This window comes from Geospiza fortis, unplaced genomic scaffold (genome assembly GCF_000277835.1).
Source record: "Geospiza fortis unplaced genomic scaffold, GeoFor_1.0 scaffold11, whole genome shotgun sequence".
NCBI classification, from domain to species: domain Eukaryota; kingdom Metazoa; phylum Chordata; class Aves; order Passeriformes; family Thraupidae; genus Geospiza; species Geospiza fortis.
Window position 1 is genome coordinate 8,943,310 of NW_005054304.1, and position 27,996 is coordinate 8,971,305.

The window sequence follows — 27,996 nt, forward strand, 5'->3', positions numbered from 1 at the left end:
GAGTGTTGTGTTTTCCTATTTGTAAACTCTATTTACTGGTACTTATTTTATGCTAGCGTTTCAGCATTTTCAAGGAAGAAATGGCTTTTACTTTTAATTGCCTGAGAGATGCAACACTGTAGACTAAATTTTCTCAGCAGAGTCCTTGTCTAATGTATCATGGAGCTTTACAGATGGAATTGAAAAGATGGGGAACAGTTTCTTTTCACTTGGGCCTGGTTTTGTAAAGAGCTAAGAGACTTGGTGCTGATTCTCAGAATGGTTTTGTTGTAGTATTTGTCCTCTTTTAGGGCAGAAGCTTGGGGTGTTCAGGGAAATGTCAAAACGTTGATTGTGTCATAGTGTGTTAGTTTCCTTTGGCTGAGACAGTAGGGATGTGCTGTTCCTGTTTGGATTTGTTGGTTAATACTAAGGACTGAAATTGCTGTTGGCTGTGTAATCACGTTCACCAGTCTGTTTTTCCTGTCACTGAGGGATTTGAGAAACAGGCAGTATCTCCTGCTGGTTATTTGGTACTTCTCAGACATGCCATATAATTTGTGGTATAGTTGTTGAATTACAGGTGTTATGGGAGAGATCAGGCAGACTTTGACTGTGCATTTATTAAAAAAATGAAACAGCAATGTCTCTTGATGCTGTTTAACTACATTTTCTTGCACATGACTTTCTTTTGGTGCAAGGCAGTTTTTCACAACACCTTATCTAGGTGATAACAGAGAACCATTCATTCATGAGGAGGAGTTCCTCTTTTAAAACTGAGTGAAGTCAGAGTTACAGGAGGTTGGTATTTACCCTTCTCTAAATTTTGGTTTAGTGTAGGTTGATTGTTGTCAGTTGATTGGAGTGCTCTTGTGTTTACATTAGTAAATATTAAGCAGTGGTCTGCATTAAAATATATAAAACATGTGAGTTGCCAGTCTGGAACTAGTAACCTGTTGCAAAGAATTTTGGTGACAGGGAGGACTTTACAGAAGAAGTGAGCAGCTGTTAATTCTGGTTTCTGCTGAAGTGTCTTTGTAATGGTTGTATGGCACAATAGGCACTCTGAAGAAGTGTACTTTGCAACAGGTGTTCCCTTCCTGTTTGTGGTAAATCATTGTCTTGTGCTGTGGAGGAGTTACTGAGTGCAGGGGCCCTTCTTGAACTGTGAGTGTAGTTGTGCAGTAATGGATGGTGCTGCTTGTTTTGTGGCTTAGTGGTTTGGGGATTTATTTTATTTTAGTGTTATACTTTTTCCTTTAATCTGCCTGTGGACTTTGTCAGTGTAAGCATGTAGCTAGACCATAACTGCCAACAGATTTCACTGCTTGTTTTTCAAAATGCTGGTTTCCCTTGACTTAAATTCTACAGGGATGGGACTGTGGAGAAGGGGTGTAACACCCGATTTAGAGGCGTTAATTCAGATACAAGGCAATAAAAAGAAAGGCGAAGGCCAACCCAAAAGACATGTAATGCAGGGCAAAGTGCTTGTGAGGAGTGCTTGTGGGGGAAGGTGGTACTAACAGTGAAACAGGGTAGAGTGCAAGAGCAGGCAAAACTACAGCAGGTGTCCAACTGAAATAAGCGTCCATGGACACAGATGCTGGTGGAGAGCTGGAGCACTAATTAACATTGAAAATTGATATGTAATTAGTGTGCTCTGCATATACATAATGCTTCATCTTTCACAGATATTGAGTGTTTAAAGAAGATCAAGTAGTGACTTTTTTCTCCTACTTATTTGCATGTCAGTGTTATGTAACCAATTTAAAGAATTAATAACCTTTTAAGAAATGAAATCACATTTTCTACATCTACAGAAGTTAACAAAAAAACCACTCAGATTTTGTCTGCATGACATGAGGCCCTTAAATGTAATAGAGAAGACTAGACTTGATTAGCAGATGCCTGTTCTCCTTGTTTCCTAATTAGTGTCATGAAGATAGAATTTTTCTTGGTTTGGGTCAAATAAAACAGTCAGCTTTTTTTTGTTGGTGTTGTAATTGCTGAGTGGTCATGGAAAGGCCCAAAGCTGAGTTTATGGCACGGTGTACTCTCTGCTGCTAACTGCACCAACAAGTAAGACTATGGAGTTGTTCTGCATGAGAAGCAGTTTACACCAGACTCACCAAAAATAACTTGCCCTAATGCTCAGTGAATCATGTGAGGACAACAATTACTCAGATTTCTTCTGAAGACAAAGTGATTGACAAAGTACTGCTGCAAGAAACGGGGGAAAGAAGAGTGATGTGTATTTCACTTGTAACAAACAAAAATGCTATTAAATTGCTAACAACTTGGTTGGGGTTTTTTTGCTAACAACTTTGGTGTAGTGCAACCACTGTGTGTATCTAAAAAGAATTTAAAAATCTTTATCCTTTAGGAGCACAAATAGTTCAGTATAATTTCCAAGAGATTTCTTCATATTTCTGTTTTATCGAGTGCCCTGAAATAGGCATCTAACAAAGTATAGGGTTGTCTAAATGTCATCTATCTTCAAGAAGTATAGCCTGATGTTGTCTGTTGTATCATGAACCACCATTATCTTTTTAGCTATTTTCTTTAGTTTTGGTTTCCCAAAACAAACTAATATTGGTAGGTGGTTCTGTACCCCCTTTATGTCTGTTGGTTATGTTTCTCATTCCTATGTGTTGAACATGCATCCCTTATGCTTTAATAAGCAATTTGTGGCGTGATGGCCACAAGAATTGGTCATTTTTGTACACTTGTCTGTGCTCAAAATTACTCAGACCTGCAGTGACTTTGCAGTCAGGTTGTAGGGAATAATTCTGGACTGCATTTACTGAGGGATAGAAACTAATTCTGGGGACAGTTACCAAATTATATATAGTAGATATCTCTAAAAAGAGTTGGAGAAATACACTGAAGTAGCTTACTGCAGTTTTTCATGCAAATTAGTATTTACTGAATAGTAATATTTACTGAATATCTTAATCTGTTAAGGAAACAAGCATCTTAATTTTCATTTAGATATTTTTAATTATGTAAATAGCTTCGTGTACTAAGATAATGAGATTAGTCTACACTGTTGCAGAAATGGAGCAGAACTGTACCACAACTGCACAAATTAGAATAATTACCACCATGAATTTCAAAATGAGGCCTTTATTCAGGTCTCAAAAAGCATGCTTACTAACCTTCCAAAAACAATTGAAATAAAAGTTGTAGAAGAAATTAAACTACAATATATAACCCCCTTATTGATGGCTGATTTTGTTGATATCCTCTCTCTACTATTTGAATATGTATCCTAGATGACTACACTTTGAGATTATAATGCTCAGAGCTCACTTGCGCTGAGACTGCTCTTTTTTGTTCTGTTGTCATTTTCTCTGGGATCTGAAGAAGTCCTGTCTTTTGGTTATGTCTCAGTTCATAGAGTGTAATTCTACTTAGAGTATTTCTGACAAGAAGTGATGACTACAGTATCAAGTGAAGTTTTCTAAGGGTTCATGAGAAGATATGTTGAAGTAATCATAATTTTAAAAGGGCAGCTTTAAGAAGAACCTTAGAGTAATACTGACATTTAGGATTATTTTAGCCAATAGAAAAGACTTTCCTTTGAAAAGGGAATACTTATTACCATGTAGACTTGAGCAGCATGTGCTTGATGCTGCTTTCCAAAGCTAGGTGGAGGTTACTTTCTATTTGACAATGCTTGTTGGACAATGTTAGTAAATGTGGTAAGCCTCTTAAGTATTGCCTTAGTTTTTGCTTTGGTTTTACCTTTGTTTTCACTTGTGAGAGAAACTGGCTTTCTCGGAGTGAGGTGTATGATTTGTGTAGGAGGTTGTGTTTAGAATTACAGGGCAGTGTATTCTCTTTTTATGGTAGCAAAAATTGGTAGTTGTTGCTGGGTTTTGGTTTTGATGTTAATGTGTGCATATAGGGATACTTATGAGTGTTCCTATTTCTGACCTCAGAGTCAAAAACTGGTCTTATGATTGCAGGCATTCGTTAATAGTTCTTTTGAATTGCCTGTAATCAGAAAATTCTGCCTCCAACAATTACATATTGTTGCTATAACTTTATTCTGTTACTACTCTGCGAGGTTACAGTTTGCTCTAAATATGAGGATTCCCTATTACATGTGTGATTTCTGCTTCCCCCCACTTGGTAGGGTACTCTGTTCAGTGGAATAGGTGAAGGAAGGGCAGAAGCCTGGGCTTTTTTTGAGAGGGAGAATGCTTTTTTTTTCCGCCAGGTAACTCAGCATTTTTTAAGTGTGGGAGTTAGGAGGTGTCATGAAGACTGGACAGTAATTGCTAAATAAAATAAAAATAAAATGAGAAATCACTAAGTGAAACAGTAAATACTCTTTATTTAGGTATAAATCTTGTCTAAGTTTTATACTGTAAAGAATAAAACTATTTTTAAGACTGTCATATTTTTGTAAAATTTCCTTGTGTTTTTCCTTTAAATTCAGTAAGGATGCCTCTTAGCAAAGTTGTCATGAGTACCTGTCATTTCCGTGTCACGTTGCTAGCAAGGGGAATTTGTTTGAAATTTAGGCTAATCTACAAGGCAATGATCCATGAAAACTGCCTTGATCTGTTCTGTGAATTCAGTATAGATGTGAAATTCTCATGTTTCTTACAGGCCTGTTTTGATATTGAATCACATTTTTTAATGTGCTTTGTATTTCTACCTTATTGTGGTAGCCTTTGCCCTGATAACCCAACTTCATAATGTTCTCAAAGGTCTCTTTTGCTCCTCTCCTGTATTCATCTAAAAACTTAATCAGTTTTCAGATGAAGCAACTGCATCAAGGACAACACATCTCCTTCCTAAAATGGACAGATAGAAGAAGGTACTGCTCAGGAAGCTTCCACTGCCAACATGTTGATCTTGGATGCGGGGAAGTCTGTCTTGGAACTGTGTACTACTGATTCATAACTAATAACTTTTAGGCATTCCTAAATTTGCATGTGTATAGGCTTTTCAAAATAAGATTAATTTGCAAAGTGAGACTTCTACCTCTTCTAAAAATCATTACCATAATCCTATATTGTGTTTTGAAAGTGATAGAAAAGACTGAGATTTTGATAACTCAACTAAAACTAGGTCTTTTATCACAGATGAAGGAATTAGATGCCATGTAGCTCCTTTCTGCATTTGGCTATCAGATTAATTTATTCTAGCTTCATCTGTGTCTACTGTCTGCTGGCAAATTAGCCTTGCAAACTGATGTTACATTCTAGTAATTGTCTTGGTTTAGAGCAAAATTTTGGGAGAGAGAGTCCCCAGAGGGGCTCTAGTAGGAAGATAAATTCAATCGGCCCCTCCCCCCCCCAACCAGTCCAGGAGAAAATACCTCCTTGGAGAAAAGTGGAAAAAAGCTGTTTATTAAACAATAGAACCAGAACCTAACAATATTAAAACATTAAACCCCTTGCTGCTCTAAAAGAGATGACCAACTGAGAAAACCCCCCGGGTTGCAGCCCAGCTCACTCAGTCTCTTATCAGTCCCTCTGGTGCTGGAATTGTCGCAGGCCAGGCCCGGCCCAGCGGGCCACAGGTGTGAGCTGCCAGTGCTCCCCTGGGTGTTCAGTCCAGAGCAGGTTCCAAGAGGTCCAAAGAAAAGGAAAAGAAAAACCACAGTCCAGGGACTCTTCTTTGCCTCAGCCAGCTAAAACTAACTAAAAGCAAAAGGAGAGCTCTCTGTCCTGCCGTCTGTCCGTCCGCAGACAACACAGTCCTGGAGCAGGGATGCGGGGGAGTACGCGCAATGTCTGAGGGAAAAAAACTGTGTGATTCTTCTCTTCCCCCTTTCACTCTCTGCAACAAGTCTTAAAGGTGCAAAACTTATTATTATTCAGCATAAACAAATGAGACGATTTGGGGATAAAAGCATCATATAGTCAACCCAGGACAGTAATTTGACTCAGCAAGTTTTTACATTACTGGATGGAGAGAGAAGAACCTACCTTTACTTCTAGCCAAAACTGTGGTTCCAGAGTTAGCAGCACCCCTGGTGCTTGGTTCACAAGCACATGAGTTTTAAAAAAGGATGGGTGTGTTTAGGGGGAGAGGATGTCTGTGATCCTTTCTTTGTGTTATGAGAATTTAAGATCTTTTTATATGAGGACTTCCAGTGACAGTAGTGTCACTAAAACACAACTTTCCCAGAAGTTGGTGGCTGACTCTGCTGCCTCTTATCCTGGATTTTTCCTGTGTGTGGCTAAGGTCACCTTGTTGAGGGATCCATTCAGTGCAGGTCGCTCAGTGTGTGGCTCAGTTGAGCTGTTGGTGGGGAGAGCCCCAGGCAGGAGGCAGGGAGATGCTGACCCCTTGCACAGAGGTCCCAGGTGCCCGTGGCCCTGGAGGGGCACAGGACACTCAGGAGCTGATGACTCCAGACTTGCCTGCACTTAGACTGTGAGGGTGTAAAAGCCCAGGGTTTTTTTGTTTGGGGTTTCTCCTCAGAGGCACCAGCTGGAGCTGTGATTTTGTTACTGTACCGTGATTAAATGATATTGGGGATCTAGACATCTGAGAGTGCTCTGGGAAACCTGGTGTGACTCTGTGAACGTGGGATCTGTAGCTGCAAAGGGGTCTTGGTCCCAGCTCAGATGCTGCTGCCAGAGTGGCTCCTGGATGGTTGGACAAGGAAGGTTTTTAACAACCTGAAGTCTTAAGCCTTCAATGATTGCACTTTTGAACTGTCGTTGAACCCTTGTTGATGTTTCCTTATAGACACGGAGTTACATTCACCTCCATCCCTTTAACCACTATTAAGCTCTATTTTAAAGTTGTTTTCTTCTATTTCTGTAGTGTACTCTGTAACATTTGGTACCATATTTTTTTAGTTTATTGGGTGCCTTTGCCTTTCAAAGCCTGTGCAGTTTCCTGTGTCAGCAAATACCTTGTAGTTTTAGGATTTATCATTTTTCTCCTTTCATTCAGTGCTGCCACAGTGCGTTATTTAAAATTTATTTTCCACGAGATTTCTTTCATACAGAAGATGTTCTCTGCAGCTGTCACGTTCTCTGCTCTATGCATCAATTTTTCTCTCTTCATAGAGAAAAGAGAGAAATATGCTTTTGTTTCTGTCCATGTTCTGATAAGCCTGGAAGTAGCTCAGAGGACTTTGCTCATTATTCATTTATCTAAAAATAAGTATTTATTTATTTATTTATTTATTTATAATTAGTTATTAACCTAAAATACATGTTCTCTTTAATGTTGTAATATAAAAATTGTTTGATTTAAGAGGGCTGAAGATCCTTTGCCAGGTAATTCCCACTTTGAGAAATGCAGCTGACAGGAGTTTTGTTGCATGGGAAAGTGAGTTCTGTTTAACTGACTGTTGTGTCTCTGAAAAAAATCACAGCTACCTGATGCTCTAAGTACAAATAAATATTTGAAGTCATAAGTCATTGTCTCCTCTTTTTTCTCCCATTGAAATGTCTTGCACAGAGTGTTCCACCATCCCAGAAACTCCTGAAGCCCAGAGGACAAGGAAGGAGTCTTACTTCAAGCGGCAGCGCCAGCGAGGGGTGCAGTTCCTCGATGTGTCTGACAGCGAGGATGAGGAGCCGAGGAGAAACCTCCGTGCTGCCAAAGAAACCCAGGCCCCGAGGGCAAAGGTGGCCGTAATGTACGCTTTGAGCCACATTTCTGTCCTGTCTCTGCACCCTCAGGGGCTGTTCTCAGTTGAAACACTGAACTGAAAATCAGAGCCTAGGTTGGGTTCTTGTTTGCTCCGTTGGGATTCAGCTGCCCGCTAAACTAAACTTTACTGGCTTTCCAGGGAAGAGGTATCCTGCTAAAACATTTTCTCAGAGGGAGGAGTTCTGTCATGTTGAAACGTGTGATGTTTGTTCATTTACACATTTGTGGCTTTGCCCTTCTGAAATCCTTTTAGTGCAACTTGAAAGCTTAACCATAAAACACTTGCTTTACTAATTTTCAACTGTTGGAGTTGATTTTTCTTTTTTTTTTTCTTTTTTTTTTTCTTTTTTGTTTTTTTTTTGTGTATGCAGCTATATTTGACAGGGAAGCAAACAGAGCTTCAGTGTGTTGTATGAGTCCCGAGGTAAACTTAAGTATGGGTTGTATGGTGTGTTTCCTATGCATAGTGGAAATTATTTCTTTCCTAAGTGGTTGGGAAATTTATATTTTTGAATGTGCTGGGAAGGAAGAGTCACTGTGCAGGAGTCACTTGTGTGTGGATGCTAAAAAGGCAGCATTGAGAGAGCAGCTGAGACAAGATGTAGATAGGCATCTGCAACCATTTGCAACAGTGTAAAGGAACCCCTGCTAGTTATGTCTGTGTGGTAATTGTGCCCTCTAGATGTTCTTGTGCTAAGCAAAACGAGATGGCTTTAGCTGCTGTTTTGATAGTCTAGTTGAATTAATGGGCAGAAAACTTTCGTGGGAATTGCAGCCTTAACAGGTGTTGCTTCTTGTCAGGTTTTCAGTCCTACGCAGAGCATGGAGTTATTAGATGTTTACAGCAGAAGTGAAATAATGCATTTTCCTACTGCTGTTACCTGAAAATCTGATGCTGTGTTGTTTGTTTCTTTTTTTAGTGTTTGGCCCCCAAAGTTTCAACTTAAGGGAGCTACTTGAAAAGGAGAAAAATATTAGCAGTTACAAGTGAGCTCCTGGTTCTGCCTGTGATTTAAGTTGTAGATTGTGCAAGGAGACAGAGGTGACCAGCTGGTTGCATGCATCAAACTGGCTTGTGTGCAGTGCTGTGTAAATGCAGTTATTCTCCTTCTGGGATCAGTCCCACCTGGAAGCAGTTCAAGTGGTTTTGTATCATGTGGAGCTGATGCTGATAAGCCACACAGGATGCAACTTGCAGAGCCACTGCTTGCTGTTCCTATACTGTGTGTTACCTAGTTTGTGGGGTTTGTGGGTTTTTTGGGGGTTTTACTTCCTTTTTGCAGAGTGTCCTAGCTTCCCTCGTTCTCAACAAGGCACAGAACAGAAAGCAGAAAGTTTAGAGTACAAAACACGTCTTTCCTAAGGAAAATGTGCCATGACTTTTGCTACCAGAGAGTTGCTGTCTGGAAAAAAAAGCAGAATCTAATACAAGAGTTGCTTAGCAGTTAAATGAGTGTTTCTTTATGCTTGATAAGAATGTGATTATACACAGAGGACAAGATTTATGATGTACGCAACTCTAGCTTTGTTGAAAAGTGTCTAGATGTTATTCCCTGATAGGAAAGGATAGGATGATTGCAGTGTCACCATTTTAATTTGGATTGATTTTCTTTTTCATATGCACTTTTTACAAGAAATCTTCCTTATCAAGGCAAAAAGATCAGAAAAATGCTAATAGATTTTAATATGATACTTCATTATGTTTTTTTTAAGTGGAAGGAGGATTCACGTTTTGAGGCTTACAACTCAATGCCTTGGTGGACTGAAGAATAATTTGGTTTCTCTCTTGTTACTTCCTTACTCTTAAGAGGCACAACCAGAGAGTCCTAGTAGCTGTGTGTGCCTTTTGAAAAGGGAGGAAATAATTCTTTGATGAACAGTTACCTGTGTATATTTTTTATGTGAGTGACACATATCAATTTTTTTTTCCCAGAATTCTGATGTAATCTGCCTGTTGCAACTGCTAAAGAAAGATATAGTGAGGAAAACCAGGTTTCTTTTTAGTGTTTTACCTATATTTATGTAGAGAGACCTGCAGACAAGCCTTTCTGATGGTGAAATCCCTATTAAATGACAAACTCCATATGATTCAATTAATTTTGCCTTTCCAAAAGGAGATTTCTGTGTCTATGGGAGGGAGGAGGATGGGAGACCCATGCTTGGGTTCAGTCTTATCCATGCAACTCAGTATTCTGAAAGATACATAGGGGTTGCTTTTCCTGCAAATTAGCGTTAATAATCAATATTTCAGTAAATTCAGAACACTGTCTTTTTTTGAGAAAGGGTCTTGCCACATTTATACATTTAAGATGCTCCATGAGGAGCTTTGAATTTTCTTTCTCAGTGAGCCAAGAGCTAGGACAGAGTTAATACTGTACCTGAAAAGTGTTTACAAAGAACCTAATCCACATCTGTTTGTCTGTTGGGCAAATAAACACTAGCAAGGCTGTTTAAAATAAACTTGGGGTAGTCTGATGTAATTCAGGTAGCTGAAACTGTTCAAGTAGCTAAACTGTATTAAGGTGGTTGTTATTAAATTATCAATAACCTTTTATAGCACAATATGAGGGTAAGTAATGGTATTTCCCTGGTCCATTCTTCCTTTCTTATTTCCTTTGCCAAGTTGAAATTGTTTAGTGCAAAGAGGACACTGTACTTGATACATGCCTGACTTTGTCCTGAAGTAGAGGTATCCCTTTGCATACAAGTTGATTCAGTGTTACTGAATGCATCTCAGTGCATTTTGTGCAATCCTGGTGGGTTAGTTTACAGTAATGTTCTGGTAGAGTAAAACACTCATAAGCAAAAATAAATTTTAATTACTTTTTTCTTGCCCTGTACATTGTAGCTCTGAACCATCTGATGATGATGACCGGCCTGAAGAGGAAATGGGCCAGCAGGCACTTGTAAATGGTGGGGAGCAGCAGCCAGCTGTTAAGGAGCGTGTAGAGAAGGATACCAGGGACTCAAAGCTGCAAACAATGAAGGAACGTTTTCCCCAAAGAAGTGGCCAAGAATTATTAAAAGTAATAATGCTCAGTTCTTTGATTTATTTTGATGATTATTTTACAGGATTTTATAGGCAATTTTTCTAAGCTTCTGACTTCATTACAGGGTACAGTCTTGTCGTGAGTTAATGTTGTCTGAATGCTAGGTACCCACTAAAGCTGCTCTGTCACTTTGCTTCTGCCTGCCTCAGCTGGAAGGGAAGACAATAGAATGAAAGACTCATGGATCATGATAAAGACATGGAGAGATTGCTCACCAGTTACTGTCATGGGCAAAACAGACTCAACTTGTGGAAAAGGTTTAATTTGTTACCAATCATATCAGAGTAGGGTAATGAGAAATAAACCCAAATATTAGAACACCTTCCCCCCATCCCTCCCTTATTTTGGGGTTTAACTGTATTTGTGATTTTCTCTATCTCCTTCCCCCTCACACCAGCAGTGCCTGGGAATGGCATATGGGGACTGCAGACAGTTCACCAGCCCTCCTCAGCAGGAGGACTCATCACACTCTTCCCTTGCTCCAGACTGGATCCCTTTCCATGGCATGCAGTCCTTCGGGAACAAGTTGCTCCCTTGTGGGTCCCTTCCACAAAGTCACCAGTCCTGCCAGCAAACCTGCTCCAGCATGGGCCTTTCTCTCCATGGGTCCTTCTGGGAGCCTGCTTTCAGAGGGGCTTCCCATGTGGTCACAGCCTCCTTTGGACATGCACCTGCTCTGCTCTGCTGTTCTCCAGGGGCTGCAGGTGGATCTCTGCTCCGCCTTGGCCTCCATGGGCTGCAGGGACACAGCTGCCTCACCATGGGCATCACCACTGGCTGCAGGTGAATCTCTGCTCCTACAGCCCCTCCTTCACTGACCTTGGTGTCTGCAGGGCCACTTCTCTGTCATTAATTCTCCTTCCTCCTGCTGCAGCTGTGTTGATCGTGCCCATTTCCCCACCCCCTTTCCTTCTTAACTGTTATCCACTGGTGCTGCCACTGTCACTGATGGGCTTGGCCTTGGCCAGCAGCAGGACTGTCTTGGAGCTGACTGCCACTGGCTCTTTTGGATGTGAGAGAAGCTTCTGGTGGCTTCTCACAGAAGCCGCCTGTGTAGACTCTGCTAATGTCAAGCCTGGCCATACAAACACAATGCAGCTCTTGATTATTGTTTTGTTAACAGCAAAGGGTAAAAGTAACATTTTAGGGGAAGTACAGCTATGTATTATTTCCACAAAAATGGGAACTTTGATATCTGTAAAAATGAATATATAGACACACAATTCAAATAAATACCTTTAGGTAAGTTCAACAACAGTGAACTCTAGTGTATAGAAAATTTTTCAAGTATTTCTTTGTTGTGATGTTTAAGCTTAATTATGGCTGTCTCAGTTGATAACTATTGGTAACTGCTGTTGTTGGAATGAGCTAGCAGATGAAATGCAGAAGGAGTGGAATCACTGCCATCTTCCAGTAGATGAAACACTGTGCAGGCTTGCATTTATGACATTTAACATGCAAAGATTTCAGTACTTCTAGTGAGGCAGAGGGTAGGTTTAGACTTACTACAATGTATTCTGATTAAGCTGATGTGGGAACTCTTGGCCATTTTCCAGTGTACAATACAAATCTACAGGTAACTCCTTGTAAGTGAGATTATGGTAACTCATTACAGTAAAATACCTTTAGTACCATACAAGACTTTGACTGGCTTTTATTTATAAAGCTAAATGTATTTAAAATAGTCTGTAAAGCTTCCTGGTTGTTGAAATGGCATTGAAGAAATACATTTTACTGATGCTCCTTGCTGGGTATTTTGTTTTCAAGTGAATCAAGCTTTATGCTTAGACTTCCTTTATTTTGGGAAGAGCAAAAGGATTGCAAGTAGGAGTTTCTGAAGTTTTCTCCTGAACATTAGAATTAAAATTTGTTGTGCATGTCCAGAATGTATCTTTTTCAGTTTTGGCTGCATAGAATTTATCTGATACAAAGATTGATAAAAGTTCATTGTGGCTTACTAACTTACTAGAAATGCTATGTGGTGTGTCTGGCTGCTGTTTTGTGACTTTGCTACTGAGCAGCATGTGAGGCTGATGGTGTTTGTTTTCAGGAGAATGCAAGAGCTCCTGTATCAGCAGAACTTGTTGAAAATGGAGGCTCTGCAGATTTTTTTTTCTGCAGTTACATAGCTGCAACATTTTTAAGGAGGGCAGAGGAGTATCAGGCAAATCTGTTGTTCCTTCATGAAGGATCTGGAGCAGGCTGACAAACTTGACACAACTGATGAATGCTATTAAGGGAAAAATCACAAGTCTTTTGAAAAGGAAATTGTGCCAATGTAGCAAAATTGTAAGATGCTGTTTCCAAATGTGGACTGATACTTGGGAATCAGGATTCCTCATAACTTCATTTTTTGTGGGTTTTTTCTTCATTTTCGTAACATTTAAGCCATTTGCTTTTGTTGCTGTTACCTCACCTGCAGAAAGCCTTCTGAAAGTCTCAACATGCAGTTTGTGAAACAGATCTTTGTTGAGATTATGTATGGATGGAGAAACAATCTAGGAGTGCAAGGATGTACTGATAAACCTTGAGGCACATTATGCATTTCATGCATGTACTTACAGGAAATGGACCAGTGCATCACAATAGTTTTCAGACACTTTATGAGTTAATAAATTAGAGGGTTTTATTATCTTGTTTTGTGATAGTAACATTGAATAGTGTTTGTAAAAAAGCTTCTAGGTATATATGCAGAGTATGTTTATGAAGTAGGGAAGAAAGTGATAATAAGTGACATTGTGTTCAGAATGTTAATTTGATACCTCTTGGTTTTGCTCTTGGCTTTTATAATACATATATATTTGTGGGGGGGGGGGTGTTTGTGTAAAAGTGCTTTTCAGTCACAGCTGATCCAGCATTGTCTTCCTCTGTTCAACTGGATTAAATTTCTCCACTTAGCAGTTGCCTTTTTTTTGTTTTGCAGCTGATAGAATCAGCATGCCCAATGGATGACGCAGTAGCTGCTCGTTTGAAGCTCAATGACAAAGGTATGTTTAACAAAAAAATTCCACAAAACAAAAACAAAACCCAAACTTTAGAAACTATAGCTAATTCAGTGAAATTGGTTGGGAAGTGTTAAAAAGTGGTAAAGCTTCTGCTAAAAATTACAGTATTGTTTGTTTATTGTAATAACACAAAACTGAATTTACAGGCTTTGTAGGGAGAAAGATGAGAAGAGAATGGGGACCAAAATCTGTAAATAAAACCAGAAAGGAGGATTTGTTCTGTGAAGCTCAGCATTGCTTTGATTGTGGTTTCTTAAGTGATTCTATTCTTGCTGGTTCCTTCTTTGTCCAGAACTTGAGGCAAATAGTAAGGGGTTAGCGGAAGTAATTCTAAATGTTCTAGGTGAGCAGTCTGGTAGTATGGAAAAAATACACTGGGTATGTAGTTACTAATAAGATATTGTTTCTATCAAGGTCCATTGCAGTTTTTTCTTCTGGTTATTTTCAAGACCTGCTTGTAATTCTGAATAAGAACTGTTAGTCTTGAACATTAGACGGATCCCTTTGGTTCTCTAGCAAAGCATCACCCAAACCATGTTTTTGAACCCTCAGAGCTTATTTAGAGGTGTCTGTTCTGCACCTCAACTTATGCAGTCTCATACTGTTACCAAAACAAAGAAACTAAGCTAGACAAAAAACTCAACACGTTGTGGGAGTGTGTTGTGTTAGATGTGTTAAAGGGTCATTATTCTTGGGCTTCAGGTTTGTTTCTTCACATGACCCAAGTCCAGGGTTAAGTCTTGTCTTGTGTTTTTGATTTGTTTGAGTTCGTCAGGGAAGAGTGGAATTCTGATGTTATAGAAGGCAGCTCAACCATCTATTTACAGTTCAGCTGTCCAAGGTTTTCCAGAGAGATCTTCATGGAAATGATGGAAAAAGCTATTTCTGATCACTCTTGATGATTTGGTTGTTTTGAGTAGTTCATGCATCTGTTCCTGGAGGATCCTATAGATTTGTGGCAGTATGTCTAAGAGAAAGCATAGGCTGAGGGAGAACTGTTGTACTCCTGTTTTTAGAGTATAAATTTTTTTTGCTTATTTAATTTCCCCTTTGTACTTACTGTGTTTTCATTTTCTTATTTTTCATATAAAAGTGTGAAGATTTGTAACAATTTCCAAAAGTTTTAAGAATGTCCAGGCTACTTTGAGTGAAGGGATGCTTTTGTGTTTTGTATTGTTTGATGGGGTTTTTTTAACCAACCAAATATAAACTTGAAACCATTTTGAGTTAATCACTGTGTGCATGGTTAGATTCTATAGATGGAAATTCTTGGGTACTAGCAATAGGAAACAAGGCTGGCATGTTTTTTAGAAATACACTGAGTGCTGCTGTTCCTGGAAGACTGATTACTTTCTGAGGGTTTTGATAAATATTAATCCAATTTAACCTACTATATATCCTTAAACTTTGTTGCAGTTCACAGTGTTTGAACTAAATCACTTTGATTTCTGGTATGTAGGCCCTGCCTTTTGGCCATTTTTGTGTTGATTTAAGAATGTTGTTTCACATCCTTTAAGTATGAGCTACAGAAAAATCTTCTTGGCAGCAAAATTCTCACTAATCACAGCTGTTGTATAAAATATTTAGTTAGCAGTAAGCATGCCTGACAGTGATGGTATAAATCACCTCATTTTGGACACATTTTTTAAATATGGATACATTACTGAGCATCTGCTTTAACTGTGTCAATTTTAGATATGCTTTACTTGTTGTGAAATGTTGGCTGTGTGAGAGGTCAAGGCAAGATACAGTTTTGCTAAGCATGGCTTTGTGAAAAAAATGTGACCATGATATCCTTGAATTTTTCTGTCCTGTCAAAACAACAAAAAAGCTTGTCTTTATAGCTTGAATTCATTTAGTTGTGTAGAGCTTAAAACAAGAAACAGTGCAGATTTTTTGAAGGTAGGAAGATTAGATGTGACACATTGAACATATGTGTCTAAGATGTGAAGTTTAGGAATACCTTTTGCTTATGATTTGTTTCTGGTGTTGTTTTATTGAAAACCTCAAAAGTGGGGGATGTGCTTCTGAGCTGAAGCCTGATGTAAATCTGTCTGGTATTCACTGCTTTTTGAGCAGTCAGAAATTAGTTTACTTTTATCATGATGAGGGATGTCACAGTAATAAAAGGGATTTTTTTTTTCTTAGAGGTAGCAGCAAGTAACAGGGGAAATAATTACAGATGCTCCATCTAAAGTCTAAGACCTTGGAGCTGTTTTTCTCATTGCTCATTAGTTATAAAATTTATGGGGAGAGCAAGGATTCCTCTGGAAGGCTGTGCCTGCCCCCTGAGGACGATTTGTATCAGTAAGAGTTTATCGCTTCAGCCATGTACTCCTTTAGCAAAGGAAGAAAAAGTTAAGTGTTCTTTGTAAAGTGGATGTCTTCAGAAAGTTGGTATTTTTTTTTGTCATTTGCAAATGTGGTGGGTTTCCAAAGACCACAGGTTGATTTTTAAATAATTCTGTTTTACATGTTCCTGAGACCATGGTTTTCCAGATCCTTTGTTTCAGTTCAATTGCCTCTAAAATTGCTCATGATGGGCCTTCCTTCAAAGACTGTAGAGTGGTCAGCCCATGACCCAAAAGCAGGAAAATCTTTGAAATACTCTTATATCCAGCCCATGTATTTTTTTAGGGCAAAGAGGTTTGCAGGGTCACTGTTCACATTCAGAATTATCCATCCTGAATACAATGTTAATTGAGCTTAAGAAATAATAGCACAAGGCCTCCAGTGACTTCTAGTGCTTGGCCCAGCAGCAGCCTGACAGCTCCTAGTTTGGATATCAAGACAACCACACATTCCTCAGACTTAAGCTAGTAGCAGGCATTTTCCTGCCAATATTGTTTAAATTATTTAAATTATACTCCCTCTTTGGAAGTGTTCAAGGCTAGGTTGGATGGGGGGTCTGAGCAACCTGATCTTGTGGAAGGTGTCCCTGACTAGAGCAGGGGTGTGGAACTAAGTGATCTCTAATGTCCCTTCCAACCCAAACATATGATTCTATGATCTTTTTATCTAAATATATAGACTTGGAAAAAAATCTGAACGATGTTTTCTGGTATCTCTTACTAGATCCTTACTTTAAGGAAGAGTTGCTAGTACTTTGCTTTTCTTTGGGATGTTTTAATAATTTTTTTCAATATTTTTATGCCGCTTCTCTGATGTCAGAGTGAATTACTATAGTAGAAAATTTATTTGGAAGTATTTCCACACAAAGTACCTTCTTGTACGAAGATTTGGCTATTTAATGTTCCAGAGTTCAAACTATTTTCATCAACCAGACAGTCTTCTGCCTTGGAAAGCAAATGTGCTTTTTGTGAGTGTGTAGGTGTTCTTTTTCACTGGTCTCCCAGGGCAGGCTGGGAGAGGGGGTTGGCTAGAGATGCTGGTATCAGACACCAAAGCTCTGCAGGCATTTGCTGTTCCAGAGAAGATTTAACTTCCAGTAGTATTTCAGATCATGGACTAGGAATTTTCACAGTAATTTGTTCTGGTAATGCTGCTTCAAGCCAAGCTGGTATGCAGAAATTCTGGTAATGTCTTCTTGCCTTCATAAGCCATGCACAGCAGCAGTCTGGAGGTGCACCTGGCTGGGCAAGCCTTAGTGCTGAGATGATAATCTCTTGATAATCACCAGGGCCCAAAGACAGTCAGAAAGTTATGGCTCATGTGGACTGTTTGTAAGTGATAAGGTTATCACAGACTTAATATGCATAGTTTTCTTTGAGATGTCTAGATTTAATGTTGAAAAGCATTTGGTGACTGCTCTGGTGTGCACCTGAGCCAGAAATCAGTCACCAGTGATTCCAGATTGGCAGTGATGTACGTATTCCAACACACAGATGGGCTTCAGCCTGGAAGAAATACCAGCTTGAATAAAACCAGACACAGATACACCTTTATGCAACTTGTGTGTAATAACATGTGGTAACTATTAAAAAAAGAAGAATAAAATGCTATTCCAGTTGTGGTGTATGAGAGGTAATTACTTGATTAATTGCCAGACTGCTGAAGATAATTAGAGGTAAATAAACATGTGCCTTCAAGCTGCTGCTTTGCTTCAAGTTTCAGTGTATCTGTGCTCTGCAGTAGGAAACCTGTGGAGACTGCTAAACATTGTGCAGGTAACAAGTAGCTACTGCATTGTTATAGTAAGTAAAATATCCTGCTGTTTTGGAGTGAACTTAATGAAAGGAACTAATTCGTTTTTTCCATCTCAATTCTTTTTGAAGCTGCCTCTGGTAAAAGGAAACAAAGAGATTCTCCCACAAATCACAAAACCAAAAATGAGCGAGTTGCAAAAAAGTCAAAAGTTAGTTATGTAAGTACTGTGCTTTTCTCTTTGTGCATTGTAAAATAAATGGAATTACCTGTCTGGGTCAGTGACAGTGGTGTGCTTTATCAGAAAATTAAGTCAAATCTTGCCATCTGGATGAGTTCTTTTTTGGTTTTTTTTTTTGGGGGGGGGTTGTTTTGTTTTGTTGGGGTTTTTTTGTTTGTTTGTTTGTTTGGGGTTTTTTTGTTGTTGTTGTTGACATTCTGAATGGAATTACTTGCTTTCTTCTTTAGTGCTTGTGGCTTTGTATCACACCAGCCAGTTCACTGCTTTTGGTGAAAGTAGTTGATGGCAGGTAGCAGTGTGTGAGGCTCTGAGTACCATTCAGTTTTTGTGAGCATCAGTGAGAATTACAGGCTCTGGATCACTTTTCCTCCTCAGGTCATTCCTTGTATTTCCTCAAGCACATGAAGTTAACATATTTTGCTATATCTCCTGCTGTTCTTTGTTATAGATGTTGCTTATATATTTGAAACTATGACTTGGGGAAATCTTTAAAATAATGAATTGGTTGCATTTAAAGGAATGACTGCTTTGACCTCTGCTAATAAATGGGAGCTATGTCATGATCCTGGTGCATTTGGGATGGTATTTGGCAGCTTTGCACAGTCCTGCAGTGCATGAGGCCATCTCCCAGGCATCCCAGGAGACATCCTTGAAAGCCACTTACATAGAAAAAGGGAATTCTACATAAATACTGGAGGCTGGATGAAGGAGGGTGGCTGTTGAAATTTAGGCTAATATTGTCCTCAGACAAATAAAGAAAACATGATTTCCTATTAAAGCAAAAATATTACAATTCATTTGTAATTCCTTCTTCCTGAAAGAGATGTGAACTGGGTTTCTTCCTTCTCCCCAATGCCCTGGGTTTGGTTATGAGAGGCTTTAGTTAATTATTAACCAGCCAGCCTAGCAAACAGTGCTCCACTGGACCTGGTTTTATATATCAACTTGATCTCTGTTCTTAACAGTTTCATTACAATTAAAGGGGGAAGGACTGGACAAAGCCAAATGTGGAATATGGATTTTTTTGAACTCATTCTAGAGAACTGTAGTGAGAACTTAGAGGGTTTTTTTCATAGTCTTGCTTTTCCTTGTGGTTCCTAAGACCAGAGTGTACTTGGGTAGCTCTTCTACGAACTGTAGCTGCTCTCTTAGTGACATTAAGACTCACTGAGGAAAGGAATGATGTCCTCTACTACTCAGACTGCCTCTGGGTGATGTGGTTTGTGCTCCTTCAGCAAAATAAATGTTGCTATCTCTGCTGTAGACAAGTAGCTCTGTAACCACTTTACATTCAGAGCTCTAGGAAGGAACTGGTGTAGTTCTTTGTGGTGAGTACAAAGCAGAGCAGCTTGTGGCCTGTGGAAGTTTTGGCCCTTGTTAACTTCCATTTGGCAGGCTGGTAGCAGCTGTTAGTGGAGCTATTGTTGATGAAAAGTTTTACCAGTTTTTGATGTTGACTCCATGATGCTGTGACAGAATATTTGTGGAATTTTTTTACCCATAAATCTTAATATAAACACACCATTTGACATGTTTGTAGGATGTGGTGGGTGAAACACCACATGTTTAGTAAGCTAATCTGATCACCAATCCTGACATCTTCTGCCTTAAGTATCATCCAGAATTGCTAATAACTTTTGATTTTAAAGCAAAATAAACTAGACAGTTCTATATTATTTATATTTTGGTATATAACTTTGCACTGTGTATGCTTATCAAGTAAAGAGTCACAGATTTTCATGACTGAAGACATTTTCTATGTTTGTGTTTTTCTGTGTTCTAAGTTTTGGTTTTTGATCATTGACTAGGAATCACTTAAACTTGAATTTAAGTGCTTCTGTCATTTAGAGTAGCTCTTTAGGATAAACAATGCTGATGAAGTTTTCTACTGTTTCTATAGTTATAATTAATATTGAACCTAATAGGTACCTTTTTTAACATAGCTGGATGACTCAGAACCCAAAAGACAATGGGAGAGGCAAGAGATGCTTGTGAAGAAGTTGCAAAGTACATTCCCTGGACTGGATAAGGAGGTGAGCTGATGTCTCCCTATGGCACATCAGGTTTTGAGTTCTTAAGAAAACTGCAGCTGTTGATAGTCCATATGAAACAGTTCTTTTACCAATAGCACTTCCAGAAAAAGCCCAGAATAGGAAGGCTTTTACTGTTCTTGCTTTTATAATGTAACTTCTCCTGAGCTGAGAGCTATGGGATGTGGTTAGAACTACAGGGAACTTCTCTTCCTACATTTCGGCCCTATGACAAGCCTAGCATAGTCAAATTTGATGACTTACTGTAAAAATGCAAGAGGAAATGATCCCTCCCTCTCTCACTCTTCTCCCCCAGACTGCTAAATATATTTAGCACTTTGTATTGCTTCAGTACCTGATGGTCCTCAGCAACTACTTGAGCCCTTTCAGTACTGTGCTTGAAATTGTTGGAAGCAAAGCTTGTTCATGTGGGTTCTTACACTTTTCAGAAGTGAAGTGCAGCTCTGCCTAAACTGAGTGTATAAAGAAGCTGAAAGGTTTTCTCATTTTGATTTCCTTTTATTTTGAATCATCTGATTTGCTAGGGTTTTCTTTGCCTGATGTTATTAGGCACAGAAATTTAGCTTGTGCTTATCTCACCACAATGCAAAATGTCTTATTTTTTACTAGGAGTTGAGAGAGGTACTTGAGGAACATAACTGGGTGTTTCATGATGCACTGGAGGCCCTGAAAATATTTGCAGATGATGAGGAGGGTAAGGGCAGATTTATAATTCATTTTATCCAAACACAAAACAGACTTGTGATGCAGATATTTCTGAATGTTCAGCAATGACAGTCCTGACAGCACCATGCCTAGAAACTTGCACTTATACTTGAAATTATTATTACAGGGAGGATAAAAGAAGGAAGCTCAATTTTTCTGTATTTTTATTTTTGCTCTCTAACTAGGGATAAATATCTTTGCCCTGCTAATACAGATAGGTATAAAAATTTGTAATTACCTATGTGTATCTCTTAAAATATATTTTGGTACATGTCAAAGCTGATGCCTGCTCCCTTCCTGCTTGTTAAAAAAAAAGTTTGTTTTTTAACTGCAGTATTTGTAAATTACTGGTTTCCAAACCAGTAATTGCAAATAACTGCATAGGTAAGAAGTAATATATGCTATTTTGTCAATTTTACAATGTATTCTAGGAGAGGAACATCCTAGGAACAGGCCTTGAATTATGCAACCTGTCTGTAAATCCCAGTACTTTAAATGTGATAGGGAGCAAACCCAGTGATTCCAAGTAAATCTGCAAATTATAACTTAAGTCCTATTTAATGAGTTGATTACTTTTCAGTGTGTTACAGAGCTGTCAGATATGTACATGTTTTGCTATATCAGCTATTTAAGTGTTCTTGGGACAGGATAGTGTTCTTAACTGGATTCTTTACAAGTGGAGAGAGCTAGCAGTGCTCAGGAAGTTGTGTCCTTGCTGCTGCTTCTGAGAAGGCAGATGTCAGGGTTGGACTCTGTCAGCAGCAAGCTGGGATTGGAGAGAAGAGAAACTTCTGCACTGCAAGTGCTTTCTTGCAATGAAGGAATCAAAACCCTTACAAGGCGCTTCTAAAAATTACTTGCTTGTGTTCAGTGAAATACCTTCTGTCTTATTTTAAGGCAGCTGAGTTATTTTGGTTGGAGAGGCCTCATTATTTGAGTTTTTTAGCAAGTGCATATTTTCATTGTTCCACCCCGAATACTGTCCTAGAGTGCATTAAAATGGAAAAACTGTATCATTTTCTTGGTGAAAGAAGACTTGTTTTCTCAAGTCAGCAGAATTAATATCTCTGCAGTCAGGTGCAGTAGGACCAGTATCTCATCTTAAGGATATATCAGAGTTCTTAACTGTTTGCTCTGAATCAGAGCTTCTGCACCTCACAAATATTACATTATGTTGATCATCTGTATTTTAAGATACTTAAAACCTTCTGCTATTTGACCATTCTACAAATGAGCTTTACTTACCTTGTATTCACAGTTAGAGCTGTTTGCATATTTTATACAGATTTGCTTTTCTGTCCTCTTAGGATCATCTGCTTTGAGTTCTTGTGTATTAAATGCAAGAACTGTGTTTTACAGATCTGTAGGTTTTATTTTGGAAGAACAACTTGTGTTTTCATCAGCCCCATACCAGTATGCATTGACTTGTTACCTTCTGTGTTGCATGCATAGGTATGGAATTTCCTCCCAAAAGAAAAGTTGCTGACTGGACCGAAGCCTCCACTAAAACCCAGAGTGAGGAGAGTAAAGATAAGATTAAGCAGAAGGCTTCTGAGAAAGAGCAGAATGGCTTTCAGAAAAAGGACAAGGGCAAAAGGAGCATTTGGAGTGCTGAGAGAGAAGCAGAGCACACGGAGGACGAGTCCGCTTCCGAAGACGGTGGAAGCTCCCTGGATGAGGACTACAGCAGTGGCGACGAAGTGATGGAGGATGGCTACAAAGCCAAAATCCTCAGCTTCCTTCAGGATGCTTCCCTGAGTGAACTGACTTTGATTCCCCAGTGTTCTCAGAAAAAGGCTCAGAAGATAATAGGGCTCCGGCCCTTTAACAGCTGGGAGGCTCTGGTAGGTCTGCATTCTTCCTTTCCTATCCCCAGCCTGCCTAGAGTCAAGGTGGCTTCAGCCTAGGGAGGCTTAGATGGGTGGCCTTATCCTCATTAGGCTGAAATGCTATGTTCCTCCTAAGCCAATAGCATTTCAAATAGTGTCATATGACCTGATTTTGAATGAGTTAAGGGGTGATTTTTCTGGAAAACTCAAGCTGATTGGCTGACATTACTGTCACTCACTCTGTAGCACAGAAAGTTGGTTGATTTCACTGCAGAAGGAGAAATTAGAGCTTTCACTTGAGAAGGAGGTGTTTGCTAGCCTGTTCTGAGCTCTTGTAGCTGAAAACCCATGCAGGAGGGAAGAATGTGGCAGGACTTTTACTGCAGACACTTGTGCAGCAGCAGCAGCAGCTTCCAGGGTAGCCCCATGACTGAAGAAGCCAGCATGGATATTTTCAGTTTCAGGCAAGAAGTGGTCGTTCTCTTTTTTTTTCTTCTTTTGTGCCTTTATTCTACTGCAGCTTAGTGTCTAGCATGGTTTTGCTAGCTAAGCAATGCAGCCATTTTTAGTGGAATGAGCTGCTGTGTTTTATTAATGAAAGGTAAAGCATCAGAAGGTTAAGCCACAATCCACCACGGAAGGGAAAACAGTATTTGCTGGTAAGTACATTATCTACTGTCGCTCTGTTGTTACTTTCAGATGTTTACCATGGCTTGTTTGTAGACTTCACATTTCATACAGTTTCAGTTAACTGCAAGACCTCAGACCTGCTAAGAGCAATGTCCCGGTAAGAAATTTGAATTCTTACAATCTGTTACAGCAGATTGTCTTGGTTTAATTTATTGGTGCTTTGGATTTTAAGCAGTAACTGTGCACAGGCCTTTTTACAGAATAATTGATGTTTTTCATCAGTGTGCATTCTGAACCCCCCCACTGATGTATGCAAGAACTTTTTCAATATGTGTAAAACAATAACATTTATTATTCAGTGTGTGAAATATATTACCGTGAAAGAATAAGAGATACTAAACAGAATTTTAAGGAAAACAAAGTGATCTTTGTGTGTTGTGTTGTAGGGGAAGGGGGGAGACAAAAGGGTGATATGTGAAAAAAAAAGAGGTACTGGTATGCTGCAAAAGAAATCCGTTTTGCCCCAAGCCTTTGGCTTCTCACAGAACATCTGTCATACAGCTATTACTTTCTAAACTTGTTGGATTTTGTCTGAGCTTAATTCTTTGCAGAAGTATTTGCTACAGGGCTCTTCTCCTTTTCTGTGTTAAATATTTTACAGTAAAGAAAACACTGCATGGGCCTGTTTGCGTTCAGACTTTGTCTTTCATGAAGATTGCAGCTGTCAGCAGCCACAGGTTTATGTAGTATTGTGAATACTTGCCCAGAGTAGAAGTGGTTTGCAGCAGATTTTAGCAGATGTTTTGTATCCGTGTGGATTTAATTGTTTATAAAGATCCAGTAGCTCAGTAACCCAGTGTTTTTCCTACCAATTAATAAGGGTGATTAGAATAATGGGGAGAGCTGATTCAGTTAGAGCATTAAAGAAATTTGCTTAGTTTTAAGTCTCTTTTTATTGTAATGGTATCTTGTGTAACACAACTACAAGTTGTTACCACTTGTTCATTATTAGAATTAAGGAAGATATTAAGACTCTCAGTCTGAGATTAAAAATAAAGCCTACTTATTTGTAAATTGAATGTTTTATTCCAGGAAGACATAAATGAGAATGTCTTTTTTTATTCTAGATGTGGTTTTTTTTTTAAGTTGGACTCAGCTATTTTGTTTCAAGAGAGTTTGAATTAATTTCATAAGCTCATAAGATTAATAAGAGCACTTGGAAATACTTAGTCTTTGGAGTAGATATTTCAAGTGCTTAACTTGATCTAGTAATGCTTAAAACACATAGAAAAAACTTAGTAGACATGGTTCTCAAAATAATTGGAGAGAGTTGAAATTGTCCTTGCTTGTAAAGATTAATCTATTTGGCAGTTTAGAAATGCCTACACTGTAAGTGAAGTACATTTTCCAGGAGGAGACCTGGAATCTTTTTCTAATATCCAACATGAACTTTCCCTGACACAGATTCAGGCCATTTCCTTAGGTCCTGTCCCTGTCACCACAGAGAAAAGATCTGTGATTGCATCTCTGGTTCCCCTTGTGAGGAAGTCAGAACTGCATTGAGGTCTGCCCTCAGTCTCCTGTGTTGGCTTCTCAGGTTCCCCTCACGCCTGTTTGCTTTGAGATCCTGATGATACTCCACTGGCACATATTGTGGGCCAGCAGACAGCATGGTTTCCTTCCTTGATGGAAGCACTTCTGGGCACCAATTGCCTTTCCTCCTCATCCTAACTCCTTTGTAAACTTGTTGGTACTTAATATATTTTAATATATTCTCATCTCCCACCTGTGGGATTGCCCAGTGTTGGAAATGGCAGCATTCAGCGCCATTTCTCAGCAGAGAGTCTGTGAGCACAGCCGTGTAAGGGCAGTACCTGCCTTCCTTCACTGTGCGCCAAGAAACAAAAGCAGAGCCTAGACTGGCTCCCAGAGGAGCTCAGCTGAGGTCTTGGGATCTGGGTTGGTGGTCTTGCAATTTTCTGCTTCTTCTGGTAAATGTGGGAGAGGAACTAGAGAGGGTTTAATGCTGTTTCTTTTTTTAAGGTGTATAGCTGTTACCTGTTTGGATTTCCTTTTAGTGTAAAAACATATGTATCAGTTTGAGACTTGCTGTATCCTCTCATTTTTGTCATTCACTGTATTATTCTATCAAAAATAAGCTGTCTTACTTAGCATTTAAAGACTTTGTGGTCTACAGAAATTCTTAGAGAATACACACAAGTTAATGTGTGTATTCTGGAAATGTAAAGGAAAGTATTACATTGAAATGCTGACACAGTATATCACTTTTAGGGGAATAGGAGAGCTGAGCTGTCAGAGGTTGCTGTACTTGTCCATCCTATTCTGTACACTGCAGCAGTATATGAGCTAGGAGGTACAAACTCAAGGGAGAGTAGCTCCACCTTTGTCATCTCATTTTGTTTGGCTGCACATGTACAAACTGCCCCAAAACCAAACTCCAGAACCACACTGCACCAAAGCCAGCTGAAGGGAAGCAGCAAATACAGCAGGTTAGCAATGGGAAACTGCTTACAGTGGAACTGGTGTTTGTTGATTGAGGCTGACTTTCACCCTTAGGCATTAAAGGCAAAGCCTTCATCATCTTGCAGGTGGTGTAAAGTAAGCCCAGGCAGAGTGTGCTTGTGCGGCAATTCCAAGTGTGCTGGGAAAGCTTATGGGTTCAGTTTCCATGATGGTCTCACATTTTTGGGCCTCATTTGAAAAAAGCTGAACTTGGGAGGGTGTCAGAACCTCTAGAAAGCAAAAGCCACCTGTGGATCTGCTTTGAGTTCTGAGCAGGGTAACACCCTGTGTTTCACATGCAAACCAGTGGCTAAAGTAATTCTTGTTGCAACTTGGACGTGGATGTTAATGTGCTGACATGAAACAATACAATTTCTGTTAATAACAGATGGCTCAATTCTCCACACCTTTATTTATGGATTACAGGATTTCTATTCATGCCAACCAAAGCTTTAGTCATCAAAACAAATGTCGAAATTTTGTAGGCACCTATTAAAAACTGTGTTCTTTTTTATTTCTAAATAGAGGTGTCTATTTAGAAAATTTCTCTATATGTATTGAAATGTGTACCTTAGCATGGTCTAACCTAGGAGTGTTGGTAAACTTTCTAGAATTTGTTTAAAATAAAAAAAAATACAAACAAAAAAATACCTCGGGTCTCTAATTGCCTCACTCTGGTTACATTTCAGATATGTTTATAATGAAAGCTGTTTTGTAAATTCTATTTTTAATCTGGTTATAGTCTTCACCTTAACAAAACTTGCTTTTACTCTGCAATGTGACAATGAGAATCAGTGCTTTTTTTCCTTCCTTTTGGGGTTTTGTTCTGTTAGTGTGCCTGGCCTTCAAAGCTGGCCTTTGCACTATGTTCCTCCTGTTGAGGATTTTGAGTTTAAAGCATTTGGATTTTATATTAGTAACTCTTCAGAGAATTTATATCACTTAAAATATCAAATTTCATAATGTGAGGAGCTACAATGATGACCTTCAGTATGGATTCACACAGTTTGCAGTGGGCCAAATGTAAGGAGCATTTGGAATTTTGGAGAGAAGATGGGGATGCTGTTGCTGTCTACTACTTGAATTACTGTGTGCAGCAGCTGTGGATTTTCACTGCAATTGCTACTACCAGTGTTCATAGATTTTTAATTATTATTATTTTGCAGTTTACAAAAATGACGAAGACTGCTGGTTTGTCAGAGGATATAGTGTGGAACTGCAAGATACTGCTGAAGGAGAGGGATGTGGTTCTAAAGCTCATGAATAAATGTGAAGACATTTCTAATAAGCTGACAAAGCAGGTAACCAGGATTACTAGGGATGGAGGATGTGGATGGAACATAGAGCAACCCTCCATTCTGAATCGCAGGTATCTCTCATTTTTATACTTTAGAAAGGTGTTGGACAGTAAGGTGTACTTGAAGACTGGGATTTTCAGAACTACAGTCTCTGAAAGTAGAGTTGCAGATTTTTGGTACTTAGTAGCTCTCAGTGAGCGAATCTAACAGGTTTTTTAAGTGCATCAGGAAAGGTGGAGGGCAGGATAGAGTATAAAAAATTGTAACAGTGTTTTATTTCCTCCAGTTTCTGGTGAATGTAACAGCTAACCTTAAGCAATGGAGTAATGAGTTTTCAACTTATTTCAAATAAAAACCCAAGCAAACCTGCGTCTGTAATGGGGGACAGATTTCAAATAGGATTTGATTTCAAAAATGCTAAGTTGGAACAAATCTAAGCAAACTGGGCAGGTTTATCAGCTGAATGAAGGACGTGGGTCAGGAAGTGCAGGTGTACCAAGTAATCTGGAACTCTGTATCCAGTCGGAGTGGCAGCTGGGATGTGTTATGGGGAAGGATTTCTTTCAGAGAGGTAAATCAGTAAGGATCTCCAAGTGGATATTAGGAGGAATGGATATGGATATGGTGGAGGGTATTATTCTAAGGAGTAGAAAATGTAGGGGTGTAGTGGGAATGGCCAAAGTAGCAGCTGGAATTCCAGTTGGATGCTGTTATAGAAGCAGAAGATTCTCAGCTGTGTGAAAATAAAGCCTGGGAGGAAGCAGGAAGTCTTAGGAGGAAGGATGTCAGTGATGCTTCTTCTTTGGAAAAAGTGCTGAACTCTGGGTGACTTGCTGTTGAGTGTGTTTTGTGGGTTGTGTGTTTGGGTTTTTCTTTGGTGCTGACACAAACAGTAATTGTACAACAGAGCAAAATTAGGGATGCAGCTGCAAAATGCCACTTAATT

General features: G+C 39.2%; 1 protein-coding gene across 1 annotated transcript in view; it reads left to right on the plus strand.

The window, feature by feature from the left end:
* The window catches only part of SMARCAD1 (SWI/SNF-related, matrix-associated actin-dependent regulator of chromatin, subfamily a, containing DEAD/H box 1), a 40,016-nt gene that overhangs the window by 577 nt on the left and 11,443 nt on the right, over positions 1–27,996 (plus strand). Inside the window, exons 2-9 of the mRNA XM_005418133.2 lie at positions 7,420–7,600; positions 10,463–10,640; positions 13,588–13,651; positions 17,905–17,993; positions 19,958–20,047; positions 20,675–20,759; positions 22,223–22,614; positions 26,919–27,121. Of these exons, the coding sequence (XP_005418190.1) occupies positions 7,420–7,600; positions 10,463–10,640; positions 13,588–13,651; positions 17,905–17,993; positions 19,958–20,047; positions 20,675–20,759; positions 22,223–22,614; positions 26,919–27,121 (1,282 nt within the window). The remainder of the gene's footprint in view (positions 1–7,419; positions 7,601–10,462; positions 10,641–13,587; positions 13,652–17,904; positions 17,994–19,957; positions 20,048–20,674; positions 20,760–22,222; positions 22,615–26,918; positions 27,122–27,996) is intronic.